We start from the raw sequence: 20,100 nt of genomic DNA on the forward strand, positions 1-20,100 counted from the left end.
CCCAAGTCCAAAATTTTGACCTGCAGCACTTTGAGCTTTTGAGCTTACTTTGAATTGACTTTTTGTTTTTGTTGTGCGAGAAAGCTTGCCAGTAGCTTCTCATGGGTCAGTGGTTCTTTCTGGGGTTTTTCCGGGTTCATCCTCCACCATTAATACTGGCTGCCTATCTTGTGCTGAAAAGTGGCGTTAAACCCTACAACAACAACAACAACTTTTTTGTTGTTGTCTGATTATCAATGACACTTCAATGAAAACAACAGAACCTCATTCCCCAACCCACAGATTTAAGTACAGGTGAAAATATAGTTTTTGGAAAACAGCGAATATTGGTAGCCACAAAAATATGTAAATTCTCTATATGTTGTCTTTTTGAGTCTTTACTTTGATTCATATATTAACATATAAATACTTTCAAGACAATCATCATGACTGAAAAAGTCAAAAGCCATGTCAGAGCTATGTTAAGTGCAGGCATATCCTTATTTAAAAATGTTTCTTAGTGTGCAAAAACCAGTTCATCAATAGTTGATAATGCATACACCAGGGTTATTTTCTTATCTGATTTATGAGTGTTTATAATTGCCTCCTTTTATAATAAATTAGCAACCAATAACATCTTAATCTTGATTGTCTTCGTAGTACATTTTCATATGATTGTTTTCTAGAAGAAGATGCCAGTGTTGACTTGTGCATGGTTATATTTGTATTTTACTTGTAATTGATATAAATATTAATTAGTTACTTTTCTCATAAAGGGAACTGGTATTCTTATACCTTTGGAGAGAACAGTGCAGGAATTGCCTTGGCTATTGGTGAAACAGATGAGAACAGAAGTTGGAAGGAAGAGTAAGTCATGTGTATTCTCTTTTGTTTGTGGATTCCAGTTTTTGAGTATTTGATGGTTACTACAAATCCAAATTATAAAATACCCAGTTTAAAATGTCTTTAATGTAATAATGCCATTTCTCTCAGGCATATCTACAAATTTAAAGTCTACCAGCAAAAATATTATTGCTTAGCTCTTCTGGTCATAGATGATTGGGTTTGGCAAGTTTATGAATGCATCAATGAATGGGTGTGATAATTTGGTTGGTATTAGCTCTATTGGTCACAGACCAAATAGCACAAGTTTGTTATTGCTACTCCTTCCAGATTACTTTAAGGAGTGACATGAAACTTTACACATTTACCCCATGGTTTAGTTGGTCCTATATGAAAGTGCTGCTACTCAGACATCCAGTATGGCTGTCACATGCTACTCAGACATCCAGTATGGCTGTCACATGCTACTCAGACATCCAGTATGGCTGTCACATGTTACTCAGACATCCAGTATGGCTGTCACATGCTACTCAGACATCCAGTATGGCTGTCACATGCTACTCAGACATCCAGTATGGCTATCACATGCTACTCAGACATCCAGTACGGCTGTCACATACTACTCAGACATCCAGTATGGCTGTCACAGTCATATCGGCATGCATTTTTTACCACAAGATTCGTTAGGTTATCTAGTTAGTCCTAAATGAAAGGGTGCTGTTCAGGCATTCAGTATGCACACGAAAGTAACAATCTTGAAAACTTGTTATTGTATCTCATCCTGAACATAAAGTCATATCCAACTGAAAGGTTGCTTCTTAGCTCAGGATAATTCATGATAATTAGTAATTTCCCATACTCAGAGCATAAATATCTTCAGAGTCTGAAATTTTCATCAATATCACACTGCCTTCATCAGTGATTAATGTTGATCACATAACCTATAATGGCCACATGATATGAGGAGACTGTTGATGGGTAGTAATTCAAGCCTCAAACAGAACAGTGCAGAGTCATTGGTCCTACATGAACATTGTAGGAATATTGGACACTCCATTGTCCCCAATCAAACTAAGGTGATCACATCAAAGAACAATATATGGAAAAGGAAGGTGAAAGAGGCAATTCAAATATAATAATGGAGACCAAGACTAAACTGGAATGAGGGGCTTGAATTACCACCCTTCTACACCAGTCTCTTCATATCATGTGACCATTATAGATCTTGTGATCAACATTAGTCAGTGATGAAGGCAGTGTGATATTGCCAAAAATTTAAAACGTTTAAGATATTTATGCTCAGAGTATAGGATATTATTAATCATAAAGTCATATTAACATAATGTTTTCACTGGAAACTTATTATGATGTCTAGTTGGTCCTGAAAGAAAATGGTGACATTCAGACATTCACTATGGCTGCCACATTGTCCATCATGACAATCTTGTTATTGCTACTCCTAAAAAGAAATTCATTTTGACACAGGGTTTTCACAAGAAGACTTCTCCTGATGTCAAATTATACTAAACAAAAATGGTGCCAGTCTGACGTCAGATCTTGACAATCTTCTTGTGACTCCTGGATGGTTGGTCATATTGTAATGGGGGTTTCAGGAGCCTTGGTGGCTCAGTTAGTAGTCTGCTTTGGTGTATCCATGGGGAAGGTACCTAACTTCCATTTTATTGGCATGATATAACCAATGATGTGTTAAAAGTGCTACTAAAATCAGCAAAGTAAATACTTGGGACTTTAATATCAGTAATATGTTTTCTGTCACTGTTGTTTAACCTACCCTTTCTTCAGTGGAAAAATCTTTGCACTTAATGCACCATGCTCTTGTTCTGGAGATAAACATGTTCCTCTGTTAATTTATTATGTATTGTGGCCAACTATTAATAAATGATGTTTCTTTCCTCTGTTTAAGACTATCAAGTTTTAACAACTTGACAGTACACGACTTTGAGGTTTTCACCTTTAGGTACCAGTTGGTTAGTTCGCCCAGAATTGGCAGCATGGTAGGTCTTTGGACAAGGCACTTTATTATGCTTGCCTTAGCATGATATAATCTTCAAGTTCTGATGTGTTGTAAAATAGCAAACAATTCCGTACCATATTGTATTTTTGGGCATCTTGTTATTCATGAGTAATGTGTATGTTATACATCTTTGCAGTCGCTGGAGCTCTTCATCCTGTGAATCAGACTCCATGGTGGTTCTTGATTCTCTCAAATCTGATGAGGACAAGGAGGAGCACCCATCTTTGAGATTCCATGTAAATAGGGACTTAGACCTAGATCTCCCAGTTTCTTTAGATAGGTCCCGCGGGATCCTCCCCAGTTATGTCCAGCAGTTACTGGACAGTGGACAGAGACTTGAAACACCTACAGACTCAGACAATTTTGATGAAAGTTTGAAAGGAAATGCTGAGAAGTCTAAACACTTCTACAAGTTCAGCCTAATTTCTAAGAAATTTTTGAAGATTTATTTTGATCGCCTGGCACTTTTAGCCTTGTTAGATCGGTAAGTGTTTAAATAATTTTTTCTTATAATTTTTGGCTTACCAGATCGTAGGGCCAAGTGAGCTGATGACATAGTCCTGCATATGCAAAGCATTGTTTGTTTGTTGTGCTTCATGTATTGGCTATCAACAAGTGTTTGTGACCTCTGAAGTCCATGTTTCTGAATTGATTTCAGTCACACTTTGAATATGAGTTTATATCATCAAAATCTTGGTCGAGTTAATTAATGGGCAAGATCAGTGCATATTATTGACTTGATCTTGCTGATTGGCTGACCATGTTATGGCTCAGAATGTCACATTTTTTAACCAGTATTGAAATACCGTATATACTTGCATATAAGCCGAATAATTTAGGAAAAAATAAAGGCCTGGAAGAAAGGAGGGGATGGCTTATCCATGGGCCAATGTCTAAACTTGACTGGGTTTTTTAGGTCTTTTTGTTGACTACTGTCAAGGCTGTAAATCTTTTGACATGAAACAATATTTTTTTTCCATGTCCTAAGACATACGCATGTAATAAAGAATAATTTTTGGTGACTCAACAATTATTAAACTGTTATACAGTACTATGATTGATTTTGTTATTATTTTGCATGTACATATTTTCTGATTTCTCCAACACACAGTTAAATAAAGGTAAATAGAGACTTCATAATTTGCAGGCCAAACCAGGGAGACCATGCTGAACTATAACGTACAGTACTTACACAGTGCAAAGTATGCATAGCGTCACTTAAATCCTTACTTATTCCCAAACTTATTAGATGCAGATTTTGCTTTATTCATTGTTTCAACCAAATTGCATTCTTCCAGCTAACATTTTAGCTAGTCTTTAATAGCTGTTTCATTTACGTTGAATCACACACTCGTGAATTACTCATTTTCAATGATATAAGCAATCCTACAAATTGAGTTAATATTTTTTTAAATGTATGCACATTAAATTGTACAAGGCACATGACCAGCATAATTTAATTGAAGAGGTAATAATAAAGACTAAAATTCTCAGATCAATACGATCAATATCAATCAATTTTAGTTTTGTGTTTTAGCTGAACAAACATCATAACTTTCCACACATTGGAAAACTTGATGTTTCGGCATATCCTATGTTGATAGTTGGCAAATTTCTTTAGTTTTGCAACAAAAGTTCAGACCAGTTAATCATTAAAACCCTGAAACTGGCTTGTGATAAGAGGGAATTTTGACAGGTAACTATACAAGTACATTGATGTGTAATTGCCTATTATTCCTTAATATTAGCATGATTACCTTAGTTTTGTAAAACAGGGTCAATGGTGTACCTGTGAACTTTTAAAAAGCCAAGTAGGGAGACTGAATACAAAAATAGAGATTGGGACCTAAAATCAGGAGGTTTTTCGTGGCATTGGTAAAGCCTTGTTTTCACTAAATATTAATCGATCTTCCTGGTCCAGTATGCGTAAAATTCGCAAAAAGACTTGCCGTTTCTCCCTGTGATGTGCCCTATTTTCATATTCTGGTCAGCTGTGGTCAAACTGCACAATAGCTAAAGATTAGTCTTAAATAAACAAGCAAGCCAGCGCGACCAATTAAAAGTTAATCCTTATCCATGCAACTATTTTGTGAAAATGATTGGCCCTCCTCCATGATTCAAAGGAGCCACGTTCTGCACTATTGTGTGTTATGCAAGCACCGGCAATTGATTGGCAAATAAAGGATTCCCAGTTTTGTTGAACTAAAGGTACCAAAATAGCCAGCCTTTTGATACCTTACATGTGGCAACTATTTTCCCCTCTTTGTATATCCGACCATATTCCCTTAATGTCAACTCGTGAAGCATTTAGTATTGTTTATTATAAAACATGTATTCTGAATTTGTTTTTGAGGACACATTTGCTGCGTGGTATGTATTTTCATTCCTTCTTTTATTTTAACGATGGTAATTATCATTGGTATATACAGTATAAAAATGCCAGGTGTTCACTCGTGTAAGTTACTTTCGTGGGAATGGCGCATTAGCAGATGGAGTTAAAGCATTCATAGTGATCATTCTTGGGATTAAAATTGATTGTGGATGATTTTATTTTTGTGGTTTACTTTTTTGTTCTGGTTTAGTTTTTTATTATTTTTATTATTGTAGAGGTAAAAATCAGTAATTTACGTGAATAATGTTTAAACTTAACATTCTTTTTAGTGAAGAAGCAAATTCTTTAAAGTAAATTAATTATTTCGTCACAACAATAATTCACAGGTGATACAACAGAACATGTAGGACTTTTCTTGTTTAGAAGAAATGAAAATCAAAGACATAATGTAATAATCGGGATTTCTCTGCAAAAATCGGAAGATATTATGAAATTGGGAGGTAAGCGTGGAGCGCCTAAAAAGAATCAGGAGTTTTTTTTCTCCTCCCGGCATGAAAGTTGACAGGTGTGGTGTAAGGTCGCTTATATCAAAGCAAACTACAACTCAGCTTTTAAAGTATTAGCATCGAACTGTATTGTTTCTTTATTGTATTGTCATACTGGGATTACATTTTAATGAGTTAGGTATTTACGGTTTCAGAGCAATGTAAAAACATAATTACCAGTGCACTGATATAGAATGTCCAATGCAATAATGCATAAACAAACAATCGAGTCAGAAGGGAGAGGTAGTGTTACAGCAACTCGTGAATGCTAAATTCTTGTCATCGTTCGATCAAATTATATACAAATCTAAATTAGGCAGAAACAATAAGAAAACAGAAAATTAAATAAATTACTTTTCAAATAAGTATATACCATTTCTTTTTAATAATCATGCACACCAACCCAGAGATAAGTATGCATGTAATTTTTAAAAAATATAACTTTGCCTAAATAAATGCATTTAGAACTTATGTTGTGCATCTTGAGATGTATCGGAGTTGTAGGTTGGCTTATACATGGTCAGCTTATATGTGAACTGGCTTATAAGCGAGTACATACAGTATGGGCATGCATCATTATGATTTTGAATTGGATCGGTAATGCATGGGAGTCATGTATTTTAATCTTGCTGTTGACTGGTTGACCTTGTTACCAATAATAGTTCACTACAATTGATGCACATATTTAATTTTTTATCTGTCATTTTAATTTCATTGTATGAGATACATATTTTTCAGTTTATTCAGTAGATATGAAAGAGTAATCCATTTATATCTTGAGGTAAGTAAATTCATATATTCACAAAGTTCTCCATAAAATGTTTTCTGATACATGACCCAGTCAGTCATAATCTGTTGGGGTAACATTTACTTTTTTTTGAAATCCAGTCCTCTCTACTGGAAAAAGATGTTAACCGTGCCTGTTTTTCTTGTTTTAGCCATAAAATTGCTTAAAACATGTGCTTCCTGAGATGGAAGTCAGAAGGTCATCTCCAATGGATAGAGGAATCAGTTCCAAATCCCATAATTGATTAGTTACTACTTGTACCTTGTCGACCCACTGCCATAAGAAGCTACACAAATAAAATTCATTTTGGGCCTTTTTTGCAAGTTTCAATGAACTTTGGGAGGTCTTCATCACAGTGAAATGTACTCTTAATGAAATTTGCTCTATTCTCATCGTAGATGAATATTTTGTTCCTCAGTTATTTATTTAAGTAGATGATAATCTAACCAGTGCCATCTTAAGTATCTACTCCAGTGATCAATTTTACTTATGTCACAATACATCTGAATTCAACCTTTATAGCATTTCCAGTTACAGTCATTCATTCTTGGGACTTAGATCCTTTCCATTCCATTTCTCAGTGTCCACTTCACTCCCATTGTTTTCTTATCATTTATTACAGGGGAATGCAGATTTCCAAGTGGTCTAAAGTACTAATGTTTACAGATCACCCACACATCTCACCTCTCAACTTAGTCCATGTGGGTTCAGCTTTTGGCTTGACCAATGTGGGCATGTCAGATAGCTTTTTAATTTTTCCTCTGCGAAAATATACTCGTAACCATGTATGGTCTATCATATGCTAAAAAACCCACAAAACCAACACACATTTATTACAGGTAAAAAATGGACAGGTGTGTCAAGCATTGAAGCTAACTTAAGATAATCTGCATTAACTATATGGTGTACCATTCAGACCATGTGAAATTTATCCTCAATGCAAAAACATCAGGTGAGAATTGCATGGTATCATCATATGATGGGATTGTATATAGCAAGAACTGCTCTTGTTTGATTTATTAATGACAACTTCTGTTACCACCTGGATTGGATATACTGATCGTATCACATGTAAACATGGAGAAAAATATTTTATGTAATGAATGCTATGAAATAGAATGCACAGTTTACTGGATTAGAATTTACTGCAGCTTAATTTACAGTTTTTACTCATGTCAGTATATTCTGTATCACTGGACAGAATGAAGCAGAGTATCAGTAATTTCTGACCTTGACATACTGTATATACAGGGTCATTTCTCTGCCATGATTTTTGACAGAATTTCAGAAATATTGGTGATTTAATGGCACACTTGTTGACATTTTTCAGGTTAATAACTAAGTGAAATGTATCATTATGTTTGCTTGGTATTCTTTTACAGGGAATGTGTAAAACTATATTTAAAGATAGTTTTGTTATAACAAAAAGACCCACTATACTGAAAATATGTGTTGGGGAGTAATTTAAATAATTTGCTCTCTGAATCTAACTTTCCACAAACAGACTTTGGAAAAATATTGCATTTATGCCTGCCTGGGAGTTGCCTTAAAGTTAATGAAAAAGTATAAGGAAAACTTCTGAAAAAATGTTGGTAATTCTTATTAGTGAAACACCCATAATCATGAATGACAGTCATACATAATAACTTCAGAACATCTTGGTCATACAGTTTTTTGTGAAGTGGGTCCTTGGACCTCAGAACCAGATGTTAGCTGGCCTTGTTCTTTGTTTATTCCAGCTCCTGCACTGTCTTGACTTGTGCCCAATGTCACTGACATGGGATATAGTGATCCATCTGTCATGCTGGAACAGCTTGCATATTTATTGGGATTATGGTCTTCATGGTTGCCACCCATGTGATTAGTGGTCTGGCCATCACCAGTACTAAAATCTCCATCATAATATGGGTATGTTGCCAAATGAAGGCGAGATGGACAGAATTGTCTGACACTAAGATCCATGTAGTTGTATGGAGATGGAGCCGTAATCATGGCTGACAATAAAGGTCTCTCAATAAAGTCCTCAAGCTGTCTGGACAGGTGGCACAGCTGCAGCAGAGAAATCATATTCAAAGATGAATCAAATGGATCCAGCAAAAACCCATGCACCCAGACCCGAAGGCCATACTCAGGAATGCATGGGGGTGGGAACTTATTCCAACTAGGCTGCCTAAAATTATAGGGAACACAACCCCAGTGAGTCAGAAAAGCCTGTTGAAGTAAGAGATGGAAAGAATGGCAACATTTGACTCGATTTCAATAATTACATCATCAACTCCTAAACCAGGTGACACATCTGTTCAAGGGCAGTAGAATGCAAAAGCTCAACATTTTGTTTCCACTAAAGTAACTGTAGCTGATGTTTGTAAATATTGTTTCATGGAGGGGGAGAACCCCAGCAATGTCCCACAAAGCTCACAAGAGATGCTGACTTTGGATATCAACATTATCTTCCTTTTGTCTTTCCTTTAGCTGCCTTCTTTAATACTGCAGTTCATTCTTCTTCCGACCTCATAGCACACATGCTGCTGGGAAGAGATGATACATATTAAACAAGACTTGTACCTTCCCTTGCCTTAAATTTCTTGCATTTCTTGGTTGACATGTTTTACTGAAACAACTCTAAAGAGAATAAAAGCATAAATTAACGATTCAGCTGGTTAGGAAGTCAAATACAACACCCGTCAGTAATGGTGCAAGCAAAAATAGTGTCACACTTAACCATGAAGGACTGCTTGCATTCAGCAATAATTTGTTTTATAGAGGAAGTCCGAGAATGTGACAAATTCAAGCAAAAATTGGAAAAAATGAAGAAGAAAAAATGTATACAGCCTTGCTTCATGTTAGGTTCAGATATCATGCACACAAGTAAAATAGATTGCAGCAACATGTACTGTGTAGCATTAACTTAGATCTGACTGTTCACCTGATTGGCACATACCTTAGTGTGACTCTAGACAGATCACTGACATTCTACAACCACCTAAAGAAAACTGCAGCAAAACCAAGCACTCAAAACAAACTACTCCACAAACTGGCTGGCTCACCCTGGGGTGCTAGTGCTCAGACACTCAAGACATCAACACTGGCCATCTGTTATTCGACAGCTAAGTATTGCATTCCTGTCTAGGCACAATCATCCCATGCCAAGTTAACTGATGTACAGCTTAACACAACAATGCGCATAAACTCTGGAACACTATGTTTTACTCCTGTACCGTGGCTGCCGGTACTTAGCAACATTCCTCCTCCACATCTGCGTCACCAGGAAGCAAGCACAAAAGTGTTGGCTAAGGAGTATGCCAGTGAGAAACTTCACTGTACATGGACATCACATCACATCCAGCAGTCTGCCTGACTTTGAGATGCCCATTAAAGCTCATTCTATGGGGGCTGTTGTAGAATTTCATATGTACCAACATTGTACAGATTGTGGGATTCAGATCTGATGTGACAGTGACCAGCTTCCATCTCAGAGAGCTTCATTCCAATGAGCTGAGATTGATTTTGTCAGACTTATATCAGCAGGCATGCTTTCCTGGTTGCTTAGCAGTTTTATAATGATGTGGATTTCATTATTTTCACTGGGACATAAAAAAATGTTTTCTTAAGGCCATGTTGATTCAGAGTCCTTCCTGGGTAAAGGGATGTAACTTATTCTAGGACTTAACCATTCTCCTAACGGATATTTTACCAGGTAATGTATGTATAATTTGGTGGGGTTTAAAGCCATTTATGAAGCACATTATAGGCTATACATGGTGACCAGTATATTTGGTGGAGGATGAACATGAGGTAAACCCTGGTTTGAACCACTGACCCATGGGAAGCTACTGACAAACTTTTTCACATATCCACATTGGCCAAGCCTGAGAATCGAACCCACGTGGACAGAGGTGAGGTGTCGGTTATATGTTTTAGACCACTTGGCCACCCATGTTCCCATATAATGTAATGATTGCTAAAACAAATCAAAAGACATGAGTGACATCTTTTTCTCTTGGGAGGGTTGTATTTGCAAGGTAGTGGATTTTCTTCTAGTGTAATATGATTGGGCAAGTATTATTAAAGATACACAATTTACTTGAGTTTGGTTTCTGTATTCAAATGCAGGGAATAAAGGATAAGGATTAAGTTGATTGTGATTACAGTTAATAATATTTAAAACTGTAAAACTTAATGCTTTGTTTTGTTCTCTATCAGCTCTACAAAAACAAGAAAAAGTTTTGCCAGACCACTTAAAATTCAGAGAATTAGGTTTGTTCTCCACTTTAAATCAAGAGAACTGGTGTGTGAAGGAAAATATTATACTGTGAATTCACTGTTTTTTATGGAATACCAATTTTTGTAAATTTTATAGTTATGTGAAACCACATATTTAAAGATGCAACAAAACAGTGATCTTGTGGAAGCGATTTTTCATTCACCAGTCCATAAATTTAAGCACAACAAAAGTATAATTTTTCACAAAACCACAAAATTTGATTGCCCCCCCCCCCCATGAATTCAGAATATTTTGGATATAATGATTTTGGTTAGGTGTATGTTGATCATGGTCTACATATTTTTTCTCTTTTTTTGCCAGAAACTTGTCTGTGATAGAAAACATTGTAGCTGTGATTATAGCTGTGATGGTTGCAGCCCTGGGTGCACTGGTGCTCAGAAACAACTTCTACTATGATTTTTCAATTTTTGTCTTCTGTTTTGTCATGGCCGGATGTCAGTACTCCTTGCTCAAGGTTAGAAGATAGTACATCATAAAAATTCTTTTGATAAGGAAATTGTTGTCATATTGCAGTATGGCCTGTGTTACAAGTTATTTTCCTCGAGACAGATCTGGAAAATTCGCCTTGATCACACCAGCAGTGTGCTGACTTTCATTATTGTAGATCCAGGTTTGATAATTCATTCATTTAAAAGTACTGATACAATTTTGAACACATTAAATACCACCAGATTCCAGCAGAGTGGAGAGTATGTTGCATAAACCATTAAACTTTATGAACATCAGCACTTTTTGACTTGCAACTTTAGGTACCTTGTCTCATGCTTGTTTTCAGTTGAGACTGTATTATAAACTCATCTCCATGAAAGTATGTACAATGAAACCAGATTTACTCTTCCTGCTGGTGGGTAATTAATCTGTTAAAATATTATTTAGTATCTTAAAACCTTTTCAGCTTAAAACATTTTTGCTATTATTTGAAGAAGCATTCACCTTGTGTTTTTTGGGAATGGTTATTTGATAGTACAGTAGTCCCCCTCTTGAATGGCTCCCCTGATCAGCAGCCACCCGCTTATGGCCAGAAACCATTGGCACCAACGAGTTTGTATTCAAAAGTACCCCTCAAAAACAGCCAGTCCTCTAACATGACCAGTGGTCAGCATATTAGTGCAAAAATGTAAAATGTTCCCCTCACGAGAGACCACTTTTTTCTTCAAATGTATCCAGAACCAGTAATTAATTCATATCGTGACATAAGGTAAGTAATCAGATTATCTCTATCGTCGATACATGTCTCCTAATGTCAAGTTTCTGTTACTGAAAGAAGTGTTGACTAAAGTACATCTAACAGTAAGATTAATGTTGTTAACAGGAAATGGGCTCAACAGTGTTATAATAGAGTTTTGGGCTTCACACATCTGTCGAGTATTCTCTTTTATGATTATAACCGGACGTAATTGTCAAGATCATCAAAGGGTCAGCATAGGCAAAAAATAGATTCTGTGCATTAACACACACACACACAGAAATTAACCTTGACTTTGAGTAAAATAGGGTACCAGACAAAGTCTGAAAACTCACATGAAAACACTTTTATCGCTTCCTTTACGAAGAAGGCATTTTGTCCACTTGACAAAAGTTTCATCTGCATATTTAAATTGCATGTAGTTAGCAACATCCGAATAAATCGTTACCAAACATTAACACGTCATCACGTAAATGGAGACATATTATTTGAGAAGAAAGTCAGTTATTCTACTCAATGACATCAGGTGAGGCGGGGGGGGGGGACTTGCAAAACAATTTTATGTAGAAAAGACTCGAATAAAACAATTTTATGTTGAAAAGACTCAAATAAACAATGTTATCACCGACAAGGAGGTGATTAAGCAGCAGTGGGAAAATGGAGCAAATGGAAAGTGAATTATGTATGTACCAAGGTTTAAATGAAGTTTTTGAAAGGTTTTGCAATGTGCATGACAACAATACCCGCTCTCATATCACACTTATGCCAAGAATAAAAATTGTTAATGTGTATTCAGTTGAAACAAGTCTATTAATATAACAAGAAGAACCTTTTAATAATTAATGTTACTTTTAAACAAAGATATCAAATGAAGATATTTCATACTTTGAAGTTTGTAGCTTTCTTACTGTGTACATTACATATACTTCTCACAAAAAATTTAGTCCCCCCTCTGGAAAGGCCACCCATCTTTTAAGGCCACTTTCCTTGTGCAGAATGGGTGTCTGTATAAGAGGGGGACCACTGTATTAGCAATTATCTGTTGTCTTTGGAGTCCAGCTGCTTGTTCACTATGCTACATACAATCAAGGTTTTTCAGCTCTACTGTTCATAAACCAGACAAGTTTATGGGGTGTCCTGTTGTCCATTGTCCTGCTCTGTTTGACAATGTGTTAGAAAATGATTGTTATAGTTACTTTTTTTAATACTGTTTGGAGGATTGCCTTAACAGTGTGTTCATACATTCATTCCAAGGTAAAATGTGCACATTTTTGTTTCAAGGTAAAGATGGTCGTAAATGAAACTAACTCTAACCCTGACCTTGGACATCCAATATTTTTTGCCAAAGTGGCCATCTTAAAAATTTTTTATTGTTTCTTCTCATAAACAAATAGTCATATTAGGAGTTTTCACTTCTTAACATGACATTTTGGTCATAAATGAACATGGTGCCAATCAGCATAACATCTCAAAAAGTCCACCATGTGTTTATTTCTCAGTTTGGGGATGACTTGTACTTGAGGTAAGGAATAACGCTATGTATTTCATGGTTAAAAGGTCCAAGGTCAAGGTCAGTGTAAATGAAAGAAAACGTGGTTTCTGCAAAATAACATTCATTTTAAATCACATACTGGACCAAACTTTATAGATGGCTTGCACCAGTGGTAAGAAGAAATCTATTGATTTTAGGGTTAAGAAAGTACAAGGTTATGGTCACTTTGACTGAAGATAGAAAAATTGTTTTTGCATGATAACATTAGTTCTATATCACAGACTAGGACCAAATATTGTGGATATTTTATACATAGGATAAGGAAGAAGCCTATTGATTTTGGGATCAAAAGGTCAGTGCTGTTTTGACTGAAAAATGACAAATGACATTTTTTTTCTCTTAAGAACTTTTAATGATTTACTTAGTGGGACAGACTTATATGGCATATATGTAATGTGTGAAGATTAAAATGAAATATATTCATTGCTAGACATTTATTTTACAGAGTGTTCAGCCTGATGCAGCTTCTCCAATGCATGTAAGTCTGTGAAACATTTACTACTTTAACTGATTTTAGGTCATCTGAAAAATTTTAACAGCATGAATACAAAATATTTTCTTTGTTGAAAGAGCATAAGATATGTATCAAAGCGTAGTGGCAATGGTGATGCTGATGTTATAGATGATTTTCATTAATAAAGTGGTCAAGATTTTGTGTGGAATTAATGTGCCCATAAATTCTGATCGGTTTGGTGGTGTCCTAGAATCTTTCATATCCTAAAGTGTAGCATCAGAAATGAGGCTTTTGCCAGATATGAGGCTTTGTCATGGTAAACATGTGAGGTAGGATAGATATGAGCCTTTGCCAAGATAACATATGAGGTAGGATAGATATGAACTTTTGTCAAGATAACATGAGGTAGGATAGATATGAGCTTTTGCCAAGATAATATATGAGGTAGGATAAATATGAGGTAGGATAGATATGAACCTTTGCCAAGATAACATTTGAGCTAGGATAGATATGAGCCTTTGTCAAGATAACATATGAGGTAGGATATATGAGCCTTTGTCAAGATAACATATGAGGTAGGATAGATATGAGCCTTTGTCAAAATAACATGAGGTAGGATAGAGTTGAGCCTTTGTCAAGATAACATATGAGGTAGGATAGATATGAGCCTTTGTCAAGATAACTTATGAGGTAGGATAGATATGAGCCTTTGTCAAGATAACATAGGTAGGATAGACAGTTCTAGAAATATACAGAGCATATCATTTTGTACACATTGATTATACTTGTCCAAGAATAACATGAGTAAAATGAAAGAAGATATTGAAAAGAAAACTATGTGGACATTTTTCTAGAATAAATTACAAATATCCAAGGAAAAACCTTACTCTTCAACATATGAACTATTTTTCATATGATGTGAATGTTGTAATAACGACAGTAACTATAACAATAACAACAGCATTAAAAGAATTATTTTGGACTATTTTAGGGGTATAACCATCTTATTGTGTTCAGCCGTCCATTTTACTTCTGTCTGTGTTGTGGGATCATGCTGTTTCTGGACTACAGTAGTCGAGTGTGGCAACCCCACACAGTCTATGTGTATGGAATGCCTTTCACCTCCACCAAAGCCATGGAGTTTGCTAGAGATCTGCTTAAAGGTAAATTATTACATTGTGCCACTAGGATGACACTTACTTTTCATCTACCATCTTTTGAAGTAGCTCACATTATACCAGTAGCTATCTCGTCAGTGTAATTAAAATATAGGGAGAGTATGAGACCATGTTCTGACTATTTACTGCAGGTCGTGAACTGAGACATCTTGGCTGAGATTGTTTCAGTATCAGACAATAAGACATGCCATCCACTCTCTCATGAATTTAAATTCCCAGTAACAGTCCAGAGATGCTTGTAGTGACCTGCTATCAGTTAAAATAAATTTGAAAATGTATAAATGCCAATTTTGTACAGTATCCTTGATCAGAATATCCCTCATACCACTTTCATGGGTTCCATGCACCCATCCCACCTCCCACCCACCCTAAAGCATTGCTTATGGGGCAGTTGGGATATCTTGATTTAATCCTTTTCAGCCATCTGGCCCAAGAAACCTGCAGAGAAGCTATTGAAAAAACTTTAAAATTTGGCTTTGTATCCATCGATGACATGGTTATATTTGCATGCCATTACAGCAGTGTAAAGCTCTACTTTTCATGGACCAGGGGAGCTTAAGGGATGGTATGTTGTCTGCCTATCCATTAGCACAAATTTGTTATCACTACTCCTAAACTACTTGCCATGAAGCTTTATGCACACATTCATCCCATTGTCTTGTTGGTTCTGAATGATAATGATACTGCTCAGACTTTTATTATAACCACCAGATCAGCCTTTTTGAAACTCTTGTTAACACTGTCCCATCTGAATTGATGGTGATATAAAAAACACAGGGTTCTCACTAAAATACTTGTTATATCTGGTCCTAAACAATTGACCACAGAGGCTATTTAGAATAATGTATCACTACACCTCCTGAATGGATGGTCATGTCAACATAGGGTTTTCACTAAGATACTTCTTATGATTGTCTAGTTGGACCTAAATGAAGATTGTGTTGATCAGTTGGCCAATATGGCAGCCACATAAGTCATCTTGAAAATCCTGTGTTTGCTACTTCTTCTGACTGGAAAGGCATATTTACATGAGGTTTTCACAAGAAGACATTTTATGATGTCAGGTTGGTCCTAAATGAAAAGGTGCCATTCTTGTATGGCAGGCACAATGGCCATCTTGAAAATCTTGTTATTGCCACTCCCAATGAATGGTCATGTCAACATGGAGTTTTCGGTAAAGGACTTTGGTTGATATCTAGTTGGTCTTAACTGAAAATGGTGTCAGTCTGATATCCAGCTTGGCTTCCAGAACAGCTATTTTGACATTATTGCAACTCCAGACTGGAAAGTCAAGTTGTCATGGTGCCACTCAGGCATACAATATTTCATCACAGAGGTTATCTTGAAAATTTTTTTAACACTGGTTCTTATGTATCAATGATTATATCAACATGGGGTTTTCACAGAAAAACTTCTTATTAAGTCTAGTTGGTTATAAATGAAAATTGTACCATTCCAATTTCCAGTATAGCTACCATAACGGCCATTTTGAAAATCTTGTAATTGCTACTTTTTCAAGATGACTTGTTATATCATCATTGTGCTTTCACCCAAAAACTTTTTATGATTTCTAAATGATCTTAAATACAAATGGTGCCAGTCTGATGTCCACCATGGTATCTGTGTTATCATTTCTCCTTTAAAGCAGAAGGTCATATCATTGGGGTTTTCACCAGACTGGCATTGTTGGTCTTAAATGAAAGTGGTGTCAATCTGACAGGCAATAAGACCTTTACAGCAGTGAATTTGTAAATCTATTTTTGCTGAGGAATATCATAGATGGTTTCAATACTCTGTACATAAAAGGAAGAAATGGTCTTATTTTAAATTCCTGGATACTCTTTTCAGCCAGTAGAGGCTCAGACCTTTTGAGACACTTTTGTTCATACATATTAAAAAAGTTTTAAGTCTTGGACTTGTACTTGTTTGGTTAAAGGAATTGTAAGTAAGTAATATCTACTTATTGTACACCATGACAATTTAGTTATTTGTATTCTTGTGTAGACGACATGATTAATATTTTAATTGTTTTACAAATTTTCAAATGTTTTGCACTTTAAAAAAAATCAAAACCTTATTATCATGGTTTATCAAAAGCAGCTTTAAGCCAACAAATGAATTGATACATGTATTTGTGCACATATGTAGATAACCAGATTAGATTTGCAGGCAATTTAGCAATTTTTAAATCTGTTGAATTTTTTAAAATTTGTTTTGGACTTAAAGTTTCTACTTGTTCCTTGGTGACATAGGTGTGTTACATACACATAAGAGTTATTAGGTTTAGTAACATAATGTTAATATAACCTACTGTACTTGCCTGTGTGATTTAAAGTGTTAAACAATACAACATTATTTTATATTCTTTTTACTCATAGGATCTTGTTTAAAAATTGTCATATTTATGATACTAAAGTATAAACTCTGTTTATTGTTTCGCATTAGGGAAGTTTTTAATGGATCTGATTTCATTCCAGTTTTCATCCTTTGTTTTCCCGTCCTGTTTACTATTGGACTCCTTCCACAAGTCAACACATATATAATGTATGCTCTTGAACAACTGGATATGCATGTTTTTGGAGGAAATGGTCAGTGGATATTAATTTCTTAAGCAATAAACTAAGGTTGATAGTGTTTATGTCACATTGTTGCATGTATCATTGAGTTTGATTCTTCAAACTGTAGAACTTGGATCTTATTCGAAATTATCATTTTTTTCTTCAGATACACTACCCATTCATAATTAGCTATGAGAACATCTGTGACTTTTTAAATCTAACTCTTCCAAAATAGTTGTTCAGCTTGTTTCAGCTAAAACATCATCATCTTATTGAGACATCAGTAAGACAAGAGTGGTCACCCCATGGATAAAGAGATCGGTTTCAAATTCTGCTATTTAGCAGTTACTACTTCAGTCTTGCCTTGCTCACAGGCTGTCTTGAGAAGTCAAGCAAATACCTTCCATGTTTTGCTATTTCTCAAACTGTAAATGATACTTAACAGTTTTCTCATGACAGAAATATTCTTCATATAATTTTTTTATTGAATTTTGCTCAGTCCTCATCACAGATGAATATTTTGAATCTCACTTGTCCATTCCATCATACAGTGAACTAACAGGCACCATCTTAATTTACTACTCCATTTATCGATAAAACTTGCATCTCAGTACTCAACAATATTGCATTTTATTCCATGTAAAAGATCATTTATTCTCAGTAATTAGATCTTTTCTGTGATTTTGAATTGAAAAAATATCAGTTGCATTAAACATCGTGTTGAATCACATCTATCCAGCTATACATACATATATGTGCCACAGTTTTTTTATGATCTGGAACATTATAGAAATCTATTCCTTTCTTTGGCATTTAATCATTTCTTAGCATCCACTTCACTGATTTAGCCTGTCAATGCCTTTGTTTTGTTTTCAGATAACAGTGAGCAAGAGTAGATGTGGGGAATGTAAAAGGTTTAAACTTGCTGAAAATAATCGCCCAAACTTCATTGCTTCTGTATGAGTTGTGAATCTAACCATACACGTGAAATCTGCACATTGGTTGGCAGGCAGATGAATGACTGTTTGTGCCAAACAGCTGCCTCCAGGCTAGGCAGAAAACAGTCTTAAAGGATGTGATGATATCAGCTGTGCTGCTGATGCCATCGCAGTAGCAGATTTCTTAATGTGAATCAGTTGAGGTCAGGACATTTCTGATCAAAATAGAGAACTTAACATTGTTTGCCACCTGGGGCTGACACATGACTGCAGTAAAATTGTTGCAAACCTACTCACATCCACTTGATCTGATATCAAGGTAAACTCTGCTTTCTGTGCATCCATTGTAGAAGTGTTTGGTTTGTGTCTCCAAAGTTCTCTCCTTAACCTGTATAAACAGTGGCTACATTTAACATTTTCACATCTATCAGCTCATTAACTAGGAAAGACAAGCCTTCTTACCACAGTATGGTCAAGTTGCTGACATCTTGTACTGCTTTAAAAGGTATCTCCAGGATCCAAGTGTTTGCAGGTCTTTCTTCTCACAATGACAACTCCCATCAAATTTCTGTTCAGACACTTGCTTGTCTTCAGCAACAACCATTTGACAGATATTTCTTGCTTGGGAATGTCAAACCCATTTTCCATACACATTAAACAGAAATCATTCCTCATCATACAACAATATCTTCACAGCATCAAAGCTGTTAGCCTGATGCTTAATCTGGTCATATTGGCTGTGTTCAGCAAGCTGACACTAGCCTAAATTCCTCTGTTGAGATTTCAGCTGACAGACATGTCTATTAGTCCACCTCATGCAGAGCTATGTACATGTACACAACATTGCAGCTTAACACTCCAATTCCAAAGCTGCTGCTGTTAACTTTCAGTTTGTGAAGAGAGATGCACTCAATCTTGGTTAGATGCTCCTTAAAGATCACTCCAAGGCAACTTTCAGATCATATTCATATCAACCTCTTATTCCATAGCCACATAGAAGATGTCAGGAAACAGTTTGCAAGAGATGTATATCTCTTACAGGCCTAGTAGTGCCCTTCCTTTATTTCCCAAAAGGGACTGGAGAAAGGGGAATAATAAGTACAGTTTCCAAGAGCACGGGGATAAATGGGCTGATTGCAGCCCATTTTTCCTTGCTGCCCTTCTTCCCACGGACAGTGATGTCATGCTTGTGATACCCATTCCTACTTAGTGGTTCTACTCACACAGGGACATGCAAGACAGTGAGTCAACCCGGAGTAATATCTGTGAGGGACTCGCTCTCTCTGGTCATCTTAGATCTCTAAGATGCATGTCTTTATATTCCTGGAAGTCCCAGAGGCTTGCTAACCATGACCACATCCATGATAATGAACTACCAAGACAACATCCTCTGCAAACACAAGGTTAAGAACTTTTTGTACAGAGGTA

At 35.9% G+C, this 20,100-nt stretch overlaps 1 protein-coding gene across 5 annotated transcripts in view; it reads left to right on the forward strand.

The window, feature by feature from the left end:
* The window catches only part of LOC149804684 (pecanex-like protein 1), a 160,589-nt gene that overhangs the window by 66,078 nt on the left and 74,411 nt on the right, over positions 1 to 20,100 (forward strand). For all 5 annotated transcript variants that reach the window (XM_089943005.1, XM_089943014.1, XM_089943031.1 and 2 more), the window contains 6 exons: positions 756 to 846; positions 2,994 to 3,341; positions 11,107 to 11,260; positions 13,990 to 14,022; positions 14,990 to 15,161; positions 17,654 to 17,764. In XM_089943005.1, the coding sequence (XP_089799131.1) occupies positions 756 to 846; positions 2,994 to 3,341; positions 11,107 to 11,260; positions 13,990 to 14,022; positions 14,990 to 15,161; positions 17,654 to 17,764 (909 nt within the window). The remainder of the gene's footprint in view (positions 1 to 755; positions 847 to 2,993; positions 3,342 to 11,106; positions 11,261 to 13,989; positions 14,023 to 14,989; positions 15,162 to 17,653; positions 17,765 to 20,100) is intronic.

The sequence above is a fragment of the Sinohyriopsis cumingii genome, chromosome 2 (assembly GCF_028554795.1).
Source record: "Sinohyriopsis cumingii isolate HCF-2022 chromosome 2, ASM2855479v2, whole genome shotgun sequence".
In the NCBI taxonomy this organism is placed as follows: Eukaryota; Metazoa; Mollusca; class Bivalvia; order Unionida; family Unionidae; genus Sinohyriopsis; species Sinohyriopsis cumingii.